General features: G+C 44.0%; 1 protein-coding gene across 1 annotated transcript in view; it reads left to right on the forward strand.

Annotated features, from left to right (window-relative positions):
* The window catches only part of si (sucrase-isomaltase), a 72299-nt gene that overhangs the window by 21207 nt on the left and 38833 nt on the right, over positions 1-12259 (forward strand). The window contains exons 16-19 of the mRNA XM_030443023.1: positions 1344-1460; positions 3649-3803; positions 4450-4534; positions 9722-9778. Coding sequence (XP_030298883.1) covers positions 1344-1460; positions 3649-3803; positions 4450-4534; positions 9722-9778 — 414 coding nt within the window. The remainder of the gene's footprint in view (positions 1-1343; positions 1461-3648; positions 3804-4449; positions 4535-9721; positions 9779-12259) is intronic.

Here is a 12259-nt window from a genome sequence, read left to right on the forward strand (position 1 = left end):
CCCTTTCTTCTGACTCTGATATTGTCATAGCCCACTTGCAGATGAAGAAGTTATGCTTTGTTTGATTTCGTTCGCCCATGAATTTCAGACAATAATCCAGGCACCCAAGAGCGCTGTGCAGCCTGATTCTTTTTTTTTTTCTGTAGCATATCCATTGACATTGACAGAGGCACATTTCACTTGAGGCTCAGTTTCCTCTTGAATAGTATTTGTGAAAGAGAAAGAAACGCCATTAGGTATGCGAAACACTGGCGCCACGCAGGAGCTGGAGCCAGCCGTAGCTTTTATTCGTGTGTTTCAGTTTAGTTAACATGTACTTCTGGCATTCGGACGTTCCTCTTTTGCCTCCTTCTAAAAAAGAAGATTTAGCCGCTAAGTGAGATCTATGCTCGGGAATAGGCATAAAGACAGATGGGCAGGCGAAACTAAAGTGTGTCTGGAAAGAGATCCATTAAAATGTCTGGAAGAACACCGATTTCTCTTCGCAGGAACACCACCGCGTTCGACAGAAACATAGACCGCTAGTCAGTGCCCGAGTGCACTCTGTACTCGCATGTGTGTGTCTGCGGTGCAAACAGCGGTGAGAAAACAACAGGGAGTCGAAGGCGCATGCAAACGCGCGTGCACACACACACACGCACACACACCTCCAGCTGTGCACGTCAGGTGGTCTTATAGATGCCAACTACATCATGGTGGGACTGTGTCAAGCGGATTTTTGGGTTCTTCAGCACACACACACACATATATTCTCACAACCTAACAGAGATAGATAGGTAGAGAGAGAGAGAGAAAGAGAGAGAGAGAGAGAGAGAGAGACAGCAGAAGATATGGGATTTGGATCGATTCCCCACCCGTTGAGTCTGTTGTAAAATGCAGCCAGTAGTAAACACTAGAAAGCAAGCAGTCTCCACTGGCCTTTGACTGGAGTCTCTTTGTTGGACTCCATTGTACAATTAATGTAAATAAAGATCACCGCACACGTCCACTGTCCGCCCGTAAACCTTGACTGAATTGAACGGACATCAAGAGAGACATTTTTCATGGACAAACATGTGGCCAGCTATCACACTGTCGCCACATTCGTCACTGCCGCAGGAGATGTACTGACCTCGGGTGCATTTCTCTCTGACGATGCCTGGACTGACATTTACGATATATATATATATATACACGGAGCTACCTTTATAATACTTCAGTTTCAATCTTCAAGTATCCGGGGTCTCTCTGTCACTGCAGGATTCCAATACACTGAGTTTAACATTTAACGTTATATATACGTATATATATATGCTGTAAGTTCTGGCTAAATGTCAAGCTGTCATCCCCTCCGTGCGTTTCAGATCGGCGCTGACATCTGTGGATTCTTTGACGAACCCAGCGAGGAGCTGTGTCGTCGCTGGATGCAGGTGGGAGCTTTCTACCCCTTCAGCCGGAACCACAACGCTGAGGGCTACAAGGTACTGTAAAGGCATTTTGTTCTACAGATCTTATTTTAGACTGTCAGCTTGAGATTTATGTATCACACCAGCGTTGTTTGGTCTGAAATGCTGCAGGGTAAACCCTTCATTTCACAACACTGCATAGGTGCCGTGAACTCCGAGCCGACAGGAATAGAAACTTCTTTCAGTATCCATGGAGATTGTCATCAGCAGCAGTGGTACAACCGAGTCGGAGAAAAATGGGAGCAGTGGGAAACTCTGATTTTTGGGTTTAACGCTGGGGATGTGAGCGGTTGCAAATCATTATATCTGCAGTGGGTATTGGAACATCTGAGCCTGAAGTAAAAAACAGAGCACAGAAGCTCAGCGCCGGACCAATACTCATCAAAGAGGATGAGATTTTTACACTTCAGTAAAACATAAAGTTAATGCTAAACTGTGTTAAACGACTTTAATATAATGTGCCATACGTCGGTTATGCGGCCAGTGTATTGTCAAATATATAGGCAGTTTAAGCTTCAGTGGGGCCCAAAGGCATCGGACCCTTAAATAACCTTTGAATGGATATCTCCATCCACTCGTATACACCGCCAGCTCTTCAGCTCCATCTGTTATGCCCAGTTATAGGTGGAGTGTGTGATGTATTTCCAAGTGCTTTTTTTTTTTTTTTTTTACTTGAGAAGAAATTGTTAATGTAATTCACTAAGCCCTGTTCTCAAAAATGAATTAAAGAAACTAGATACCGGCCCCTATTCAGCCCGATGAGAATTGCTCACCTTTTAGCAGACGGCAGACAGACACTCTGTTTAATCCGTCTCCCTGACAGATTCTGCTGTCGTACTTGCTTTTGGAGAGGGTTATTAAATTAAAAAAAAAAAAAAAAAACACCATCAAAACTCTTTGTTTATATAGGACTGCTCATGATTCCCCTTACGCGCCACTTCATAGTTCCCGTGAGTCCAGAGCTTAACAGGCTGCCCTCACCTAGCTGCCGCTTCTCAGCGGTGATCGCTCCGTTGCTGTCAATAGTCAGTTAAATGAGGTCACGTATTTTGATAAATCTTTCCAAAGCCAGAGCAGAGAAAGATTCCGCAGCGAGAGAAAACTCTCAACAAGCTTAATTATAACAATTATAATCGTTTGGTCTATAATGACGATAGGGAGGTATTTATGTTTATCTGTAACGAGCACGCCGTGAATTTAAAATGTCACATGTCAGATGGGAGTAAATGTCAAAGCGCCTGCTGAGCCCACAGCAGCGCTTATATTGACGTTACATACCGAGCTATTATTGAAGAGGAATGCAAATAAAGGGAGAAAAAAAGTCAGTCGGCGGCGTCGAGTGGCGCGGAAATTGATGCTCTCCCAACGTTCTCCGTTTGACATTTTCCACGCTCATCACCGCTGCAAAAAATTGCGCGGCACTGAGGTAGTGAGTAGTGAGGGGGAGGGGTTGAGTTAGACATGGTGTGTGTTGGAAGGAGGGAGTTGGGTGTGGCGGAGGGGGAGGGAACGGGGTGGGGGTGCATTCGCTGGAGGACAGACACATGATGATGATGAATCTGAAGGACGATTTCCACTAAACGAGACGGCTAATGTGTGACCTTTGCTATGCCCTAATCATGGCTCTCATCGCACGGCCAATGCGGGGCCGGTTCCAAAAAAACACACAGGCACACACGGTTCTCATCACACTCTCGGAGGTGCCGAGGGCATAAATGATTAGCCAGATGAGAGGAGCACGGCCTGTTAGCTGCTAATCACCCTCTCACTCTCCGCTATCACAGAAATTAAATCATACTTCTCCGTTTCTTTCTCACACTCTTTCCCCCTCCATCCCCTTCCCCTCGCGTCCCCTTTTGCTCATTCTCTCCGCAAAGTCTGCTTTTAGATTAGTCCTGTGTAAAGTTAATTTCCCCCTTTAATCATTATAAATAAGGTTAATGTCCACTTAAACGTTGTGAATAAATTGATGTTAAAAAATCAGTGCCTTGTTGCTCTTCCTCCCCCTTTTCCCCCAGCGTCTCATCCCTCCTCCCCATCCTCTTCACACCTTTTATTTCCTCGCACCAAGGCTCTATTTCCCTAATTGTCCCTCCAATATATTTTTTCCCTTGTTCAAACAACTTCTCTCTTCCATTCTCTCATCTCTTTTCCACCCTGTGGATAAAAGTCAAATCTGTATTTTCTCCCTCCCTGTCTCCAGCCCCAGGATCCAGCTGCATTCGGCCCAGACTCGCTGCTGGTGGCGACCTCCAAACATTACCTGGAGATCCGTTACACACTCCTGCCGTACCTCTACACACTCTTCTACAAAGCCCACACCACGGGGGAGACCGTTGTTCGTCCCGTCATGCACGAGTAAGTCATTTAAAAATGTTGAAAGTGTGTTTTCTCGAGGTGTGCAGCTGGATTGGGCTGCGGCGGCTCTGTAGTTTGAAGTAGTGGCTGCTCGGATTCTGTGAATTCTGTATATGAGAATTTTCCTCAGAATTACCGAGTCAAGTAGACTATTACATCTATGATAGCCTAAACGTTTTAAAAATGTAATTATTAGTCAGCTTTACCTGGCTACCTCAGCTAGCCTTAGATACCCACATGAAGGCCTGTTTGTAGTGGTCTCAGTCTGACAGCAAGAAAAGGTAAAATTATACTTCTGTCCTGGCATCGCAATCACATTGGGGAGTGCTACTGTACATTTGAAAAAAACAAGTAGTGTAATGCCTTTTGTGGCTCAGAAGAAGTTTCATGTAATCGCAAAAAATGCCTCCAGTGATATCTCTGAGTTGCTTAATTGTATTGTGGGTAATGTATGCAACAGGTTTGGACAGCTACTTTTTTCCACATATACAGTAGTAGTGCTCAAGACCTGCGGCACTTTGATATGTTAAATTGGTGGAGTTGCCCTTTAAGCGTGACACAGTGCAGTTGTTTATGTATATATATAAACCATACATATTATGAGATATATCTAATTGATTCTATACTTTTGTCTGTCATTCCCAAGGTTCTTCACTGACAGCAACACCTGGGATGTGGACCGCCAGTTCCTCTGGGGAAAAAACCTGCTCATCACACCTGTTCTAGACCCGGTCAGCTAACACACAAACAAGATTTTTAAAAAAGAACATCCCAGAACAATCACACATACATATGAACGTGCTTTGGCCCTCGAGTACTCATATCTAGACCTAGAAAGTATCACATCACACACATGTAGTACATAGAGGAACGTGTCTTGCAGATGATGCAGATGAGATCAGTTACTCACACACACTCGGTCACACGCGCACGCACACTCTGACCTCCACTGGGAAAACATGACATGGGATTTTCTTTGTTGCCCTCCCCTCCTTTCATCCCTCTTTCTTCTCTCTTTCATATCCTCCCTCTTTTCTCTCAGCTCTAATGAGAGCACTGACCTCATTACTAGCAGATTAGAAGTGCAGATAGAAGTGTGTATGTGTGTGTTTGTGCATCTTTGTGTGTGTGTGTGAATGCGTGCCCCTGTGTGTACGTGTAAATGTGCACGCCTGTGTATGTGTGCATACACACAGCAATTGCGGTCATGTCAAAGTGGCCTGATTAATAAGCAATTTAGCATGGCCTCTCGTGAATTACGGAATAGTGGAAGGCGAATTGGATTCGTAGTGGGGCCGGGGAAGAAGTAACTTCAATCAGTGTGAAAAGTTTCTAATACAAGAAGTGGGGGGTTTCTTTTTTTATGCATGAGGTGCCTCAGGGTTTAAGCTGTCCTGAGGGTGGAGCTATAAGGTGAGTATGCAGGTTGTTATTTCTAGCGAATCAAACAAAGAGAAATGAGACAAACGTAAATAGCAGTAAAAAATCCACTGATTCTCTGGCGATTATTGACCAACTTTTAAAAGCCATGTGCTCTGCATCAAAGTGCCCCGAGGATTGCGTAGAGAGAAATGTCTGGAACGGAGATTATGAAAAAAGGGAAAATCATGAACTTGCTTTTTATGGTGCAGAAATGCCACGAACTGACTTAGAGTGTGTTGGATAAACTAACTAGGGAGTTAGACCAAACGTGTGCTTACCGTGTTCCCCCTCATCTGGAAACTCTTTCTAATAGCCAGTAGGGTGCACTCAGCCCTACAAACCCGCACTTAATGCACCGCGGCGCAATCTGACAGCTCTATGTTCACATCACAGCCACAGTACGCTGGAACGAAAAATACAAGTAATTTTGTTTCTCTGCATGAGGGGGTTCAAATTTAAAATCAATTTGACCAGAATATCATCCGCAAACAGCGTTTGCAAGCTCAAGTGTCCAAAATGTGGGTCAAACCAAACCCGAACAACACGCCTATGATGCACCATGCTGCTTGATCAATACTGACAAGACTCCATACTGAAGCTCCCCTCTCCCGCCTCTGCATACTGAAGGTTGTGGCAGGCAAAAAAGAAAAGGTGCAAGTTAGCTATCAAAACAATCTGAATCTGACGGAAAACGCTGTATCAGTGGCAGTGTTGTCAATACACTGTTACCTGCTGCTAACCCATGTTTAGTTTATTTACTTATGTATTTGACATGGACATTAAGATAAAATTGGTGTTGCAGCATAGATGTTCAAGCAACAGGTGCACTTGTACTTAGTGTTTAGTGTTAGCAAGATGCTAGCAAGATGGAGACTTTTTTAAAGGTGAAGTCACAGAAAGAGCAAATGAATAATAAAAATACAATGGCAGTATAAAATTGTGTTCTGCACACACAGAGCAATGTTCTAGCCAAGCTCTAACAGTTCTATTGTGAATTTTTACATTATGTTGCATTTCCAACTTGTAGAGTTGGAAGTTCCAAAATTCCAAAAACATTTTACTGTTTGCTTTAGTGCATTTATGTGATAACTTCATGTACTAGCTCCTTAGCAGACTTCATGCTGAATCAAATACAAACCGGCACGTTTTAGAGTTCATCGTACCGGCCAAAAATTGAGTTACATCTAATGTCAGATACTTTACTCAAGTACTATTCATATGGGTGACTTTCACGTAGACCAAATAACATAGCATCTTTACTTTTACTCAAGTATGATTTTTCTTGACTGTGTTGTTGTATAGTTTCGTGATGGCGTCTTTAGTGGATTTTAAGGCACATGACCAAGGGGTAATGTGTTTTGATTGCTGCAGCATGCACGTAGAGCTGGAAGATAGATTTTCTTGTCTTTTTTTATTTCATCAGATATCTCACACCTTATTGTCACCTCAATCTATCTGTCTGAGGCTTTATGAAGGGAGTTAAAGTAGTGTCTTCATCTTCCCTGTGAGCGAGTCTGTCTGTAAATCCTGATTTTTACTTCCACTCTGACATGTTATCGTGAAGATGTTTTTTTTTTTTTTTTTTTTTTCTCCTGGGTTTTCTGTAAATAGCTGCACGCTAAACATGGCCTGTTATGGTTTGACACAGAATCCTTAATCTGCCGCAGAAGACCGACATAGCGGTGCAGCGTGGCGCACTGACACAAGCTTTAGAAGATTTTCACACCTCTGCTCCGTTGCTCGAAACGGGCTCGTTCCAAAACCGGCAGATCCGCTGCGGCTGAATATTCATCTTTTGTGGTGACAGGGTGCTGCTGGGGGGCGCGGCGCTGTGTTTTTTTTAAGCGGGAGTGAAGACGGGCATCAAGAACAGTGGCCACTATCTTTAACAGACGCGTCAGGCCACATGAAGAGATAGTGTCGGCGGCTTGAGAGAGGTCGCAGGCTGATCTTTGACAACCTCCTTCACATCCTGCCTCCACTCTTCCTTTTTCATTATTCTCATCTCTCTCTGTCTCTTTCTATTTATCGCTCTGTCCGCCTGCCTCTCCCTCTCTCTAATGATGCTCGTGGTCTATCGTTCAGATCAGTCGATGCTTTAACCTTGATCTCTGTGATAAACTGGGGAGCTCTCCTGCGCTCCCTTGCTCTCCGTCATCCCCTCTGGTCTTCATCCGTGCCTCCACTCTCCCTCCTCTCGCTCTTTACTCCCCTTTTTCTTTTTAGCTCGTCCTTTCATCAGACGTTGGCTCCCTTATCTCATCTGCATTCTCTTAATCAGCTGCTGTCAACTCACCCTTGTGATCCCATTTCATTTCATCCCACCCCTCACCACCACCACCACCTCTATCTCTTCCTCTCTGTCTCTCTCATCTACCTCGGCTACCATCTGATCATCCTGCCAGTATGAATCGTTGGCCCACCTGATCAAATCTTACCTTATGGCTAACCGGGCTTCACTGATCTAAATTAGGATACGAGCCTCACGCCCTGTCCCTCTCAATCACCTTTAGCAGCCATGCTAAGTCCTGCAGTCGCTACCCATTTGTCAGCGGGCTGAGTGATAGGCGCTGCGAGCAAATCAGACACCAGAAAACGAGGTAAAGGGGGGGCATCCATTTCCCCCGGCTGTCATCCCCTAGACTGTGCAGCGGTTGTGACAGGTTACCTGCCTCAAACTGCAAACGTAGCCCCCGAAGAGGACTTTAAGTCATTTAATTTGGTTAGCGGGCCATTAAAGCAATATGTCTCCATCATCTCACTCATGCTTCTTTTTTTTCACATAGGGGTGAGGCATTAACTATGATATTTAAAACTGAAATATTGATATCATGTTAATCATGCAGAAATGTCCTGTAAATAATCATGCAGCTCACAAAGGCCAACTACACCAGTGTAACACCTTAGAGTGTGTTTACAGGTCTTTGGGGAGTACTGCTGCATATGTGAAAAAAAGTAGTATAAAATCTTTGGTGGCTCCAGAGGAAGCTGCATGCAATCTGATTAATTGCCTCCAGTGATGCTTCTCAGTTGCTAAGTTGCATTGTGGGTAACATAGCCGTCAGCTTTTGAAAGGGAGAAATAAAGAAGTAGATATCTTTGGTTGTGCTGTATTGATTTTGGTAGAAGTGCAATGCAACATTAGCAGACTACTTTTCAAAACCTGGTGCCGACATTACCCACAATGCAACTTAGCCCCTGAGTGACATCACTGGAGAAAATGTATCAGATTACATGCAGCTTCCTCTGGAGCCACAAATGACTTTAAACTTTTGTTTTTTCACAACTGATAGAACTCCCCAAGACCTGTAAACACACTGTAATGGAAATTAAAAATGGTGGAGCTACCCTTTAAAACATATCAATTTAATTCCATTCTTACGTTGTGTTAGTTGCAGTAATGCACCATGATGCTGGCTGCCACCTGCCATAAAATGGAAGAAAATAAAAAAGGAGGAGGAGGAAGAGAAGAGGGAGAAGCTGCAGCAACTAGCTAGCTAATGTTTCATTGACATCACCACGATATTGTTGTCCTGGATTATTTTGGCCATGACTATCGTGTTGTGGATTTTAATACAGTGCTCTTGCTTTTCAAAAATGCTCTTCTCTTCCTCCATTTAATTACCCTTTGCTCCCTGCTCTCCTACCTGTTTATTTTCTCTTGGCTTCCTGTCACCCCTCTTCTTTGGTCCTAATAAAGGCTCCCAGAGAGCCACAAAATAGGACATGCAGCTGAAGACGGAGAGAGAGAGAGAGAGAGAAAGGGAGTGCGATTCTGGCGTCTTTGACAGACGGCCTTGGCCTACACAGCTGACATAGTCTGTTTCACCATTTCGGTGTGCTTTGACGAGGACCTGTGGTTGGCTCTTTCTCTCGCCGTGCTCTCTGTTTATCTCTCCCTCTCCCTCTGTTCTGCCCTGTCAGAAAGAGCGGGGAAGTGACAACGCTATCAAAGGCTAGGCGCTCTTCTATTGATTGCTCCTGTCTGTCCACCACCTTAAGCCATCAAAGGGTGTCACCTATCAGTCGTCGCTTGATGCTGTCTTTTCCATCATCTGTTGCACCGTAGCGCTGTAGTCTGAAATGTCAGAGGGGCTTTGTGGAAACTTTATATCAGATGATAGGCAGTTTCAAAATAACTCCCCTTGATGGAAACATTTTCATCTCCTTTTTTATTTATTATAAAGTCGGAGTGATTTATTGCAGCGCGACGTATCTCGCGCTTCCTTTGTGGTGCATTGTAGTCTTCCTCCCCATGTTTAGCCTTGTAAGATTAAAGTGTCAGGATTGGCGCAGTAAGCTAAAGCAGGTGTAACTGGCTGCAAACACAAATCAAACACGGCCATGCTTTCACACGAGGCACAAAGCTAACACCTTTTGATAGGTACTTTACAAATCAGAGGCACCTAATGGATTTAATGTTCGAGCTGAGAACACTTAGATCATTGTTCCAACACACACATATGAAGAAATTTTTTTGTCCTTGTTTTCTGCAGGGTGTGGAATGGTTGCAGGCGTATATCCCTGATGCTGTGTGGTACAACTATGAATCGGTAAGTCTTTTCTGGACTCTTTTCAAACAGTTCCCTTTAAACACGTCCACTTCCTCTTAGAGGGGACCTATTGTGCTTTTTTGTTTTTGTCTTCTTTTCCTTCACTTAAATTTTTTATATGGACACACATGCACGCAAAAGGTCTGGAGGTTATAAAGGCCAAACTTTGCACCAATGGGTGGGTTTCAGGTTCCTGAGGTGCCTTAAGCTTCGCAAATAATCCCGCCTTTAATTCAGTGACTTGGTGACATCACGCTAGGCTACCATGTCACACATGTGCACAATTCATGCCTAGCAGCTACTTTGGCACGTAAGAATTAATTTAGCACAGCTGCTTAGGCTTGTGTGAGCTGACCAATAAGAGCAGGTTGGCCATTTTTTTTTGGGGGGGGGGGGGCTTAAAGAGACAGGTGTTAAAACAGAATGTATCAGACAGTGGGAGAATGCAGTGATGCAGCACTGGGCAGTGTGGGAAACTGCTGGGCTTGACAATTATAGCAGCAACCATGAATAAAGATAGGAGCATGAAAATGAGTATAAGACGTCTGCTTTAACTTGTGTCACAACATAAATAGTGTCATAATTATGATAACTACGTTTGGTAAAATTGCTGGTCTACCTGCACATTAATTCATATACCTACAGCAAACACCGCAGACACTTAAGCTCTTCCACTTCAAACTGTTGCTGATGTATTATTTTCTCTAGAGATTACTGCAACAGACCGATTGTACTCCAAGTAGAGTGCACGCAACATGACTGACAGTCTGTTATAATGTGATGATGGCCATATAATTCTTGGTAATAGGCGGCATGAGACCATTTATGTATGAGTTTGACAGCACAGTATGGGTGTTTCTTGTTTTTTTCCCCCCATTTAATTTACATTAAAAGAGACACATTTCAACATAATGCAATCTGATTCAAAACAGAGAGGCATTAAAAAAAAAAAAATCATAGAATTGAATCAACATCTCTGCGATGTGGTGTTAAGAAAATGAAGCCTCATAGACATGAGGATGACAAATAAGCTAAACAGCATTAATTGCAGGGTTTTTGCGTTAGAATAAGCTGGAATGCACAGGTGTGATTAATTAATTGGTAACATAAACATTTACATGTACCCAGTAAAAATGATTGAAAGAGGGGCGTATGAGTATGACGCTACATCTGAGGAAGTAACACACACCCACACACACACGCACACACGCACACACACACACACACACACAACGAACATGTATCACATGAAAGTCTTCACCTCCGGTTCTTTGTTTGAGACCGAGAGCGATAAGACGGCATGGGAGCGAGGACAAAAGATAGAGTGAGCGGGGGGACAGAGAAGAGGGGAGAGAGATTATCTCCCTGACAGCGAGATAAAAGAGGCGTTGAGCTCCTTTGGGACCTTATTTGGGGCGTCACAGTGGCAATGTAAAGCGCCCGCTGATCAGATGAACGATTAGATTGGCTGTCTTGCCGCCGGCCCCTTGTCCTGGTTGGTCCCCTGTGATTATCTGGGTAGGAGGGTGGAAGGGAGGGGGAGCGTTGATGTAGCGAAAATGACCATGAAAAACAAGTTACGAGAGGAACGAAATAATGGAAGAAAAAAAACTGAGGGATGAAGGAGCGGAGAAACAGACAGGATGGAAGTGGAACAAAAATAAAGCACATGACATGGAAAGAGAGAGGGAACGAGAGGATGGGGAGAAGAGAAAAGGGAGGATGGCAATTACAGTATGTAGAGGGGAGGGAAAATGGGAGCATTGGCCGGCAGGAATAAGGAGAAGGGGGGAGAAGACAAGGCTCGAGAAGACCTCCTTAAGGCAGACAATGAGGGGGTGATAAGATCTGAAATTGCTTGTAGACGCTCCACTAACTCCAGCCCACACACTCGGCCATACTTTTTACTGTATAAAATGGTACGCGCACACACACACACACCTCCATGGGAATGTAGGAAAATAGGATAAAAAAAAAAGAATTAGAGCACCACAAGAGAGAATAACGGGACGTCGGAGAGGGAAGTAGGTAGAAGGAGAGCGAGAGGAGATGGAGAGAAGAGAGTTTTAAATTGTTTTAGGCCGGTCGGAGGATTCAGTCCTCTGGGGATCAGAAATTAACTGTGCTCTATCTGGGCCCTCAGAGAAATAAGTGGAGGGGCGGAGAGAAGATGGAGAGACAGAGAGAGAGAGAGAGAGAGAGAGAGAGAGAGAGAGAGAGAGAGAGAGAGATAGCGAGAGGGAGAGGGAGATTTGTCTCCTCATCTTAAATGGGCATCTTCGCAGAGCAGTTGCACAATTTTATCATTACGCTGCCAAAAATAACATATTTGACTCATTTTTACTGTAACGACTCAAAAGTTGTACAAAAAACTTACTGTAATTTGTCTAAAATGAGGCTGAAGTTCTTTAGATCACTAGAAAGTGGACATGCAGTATTTTCCTATTTAAAGGGCTAGTTCACCAAATTACAAAAAATACA

This window comes from Sparus aurata, chromosome 2 (assembly GCF_900880675.1).
Source record: "Sparus aurata chromosome 2, fSpaAur1.1, whole genome shotgun sequence".
Lineage (NCBI taxonomy): Eukaryota > Metazoa > Chordata > Actinopteri > Spariformes > Sparidae > Sparus > Sparus aurata.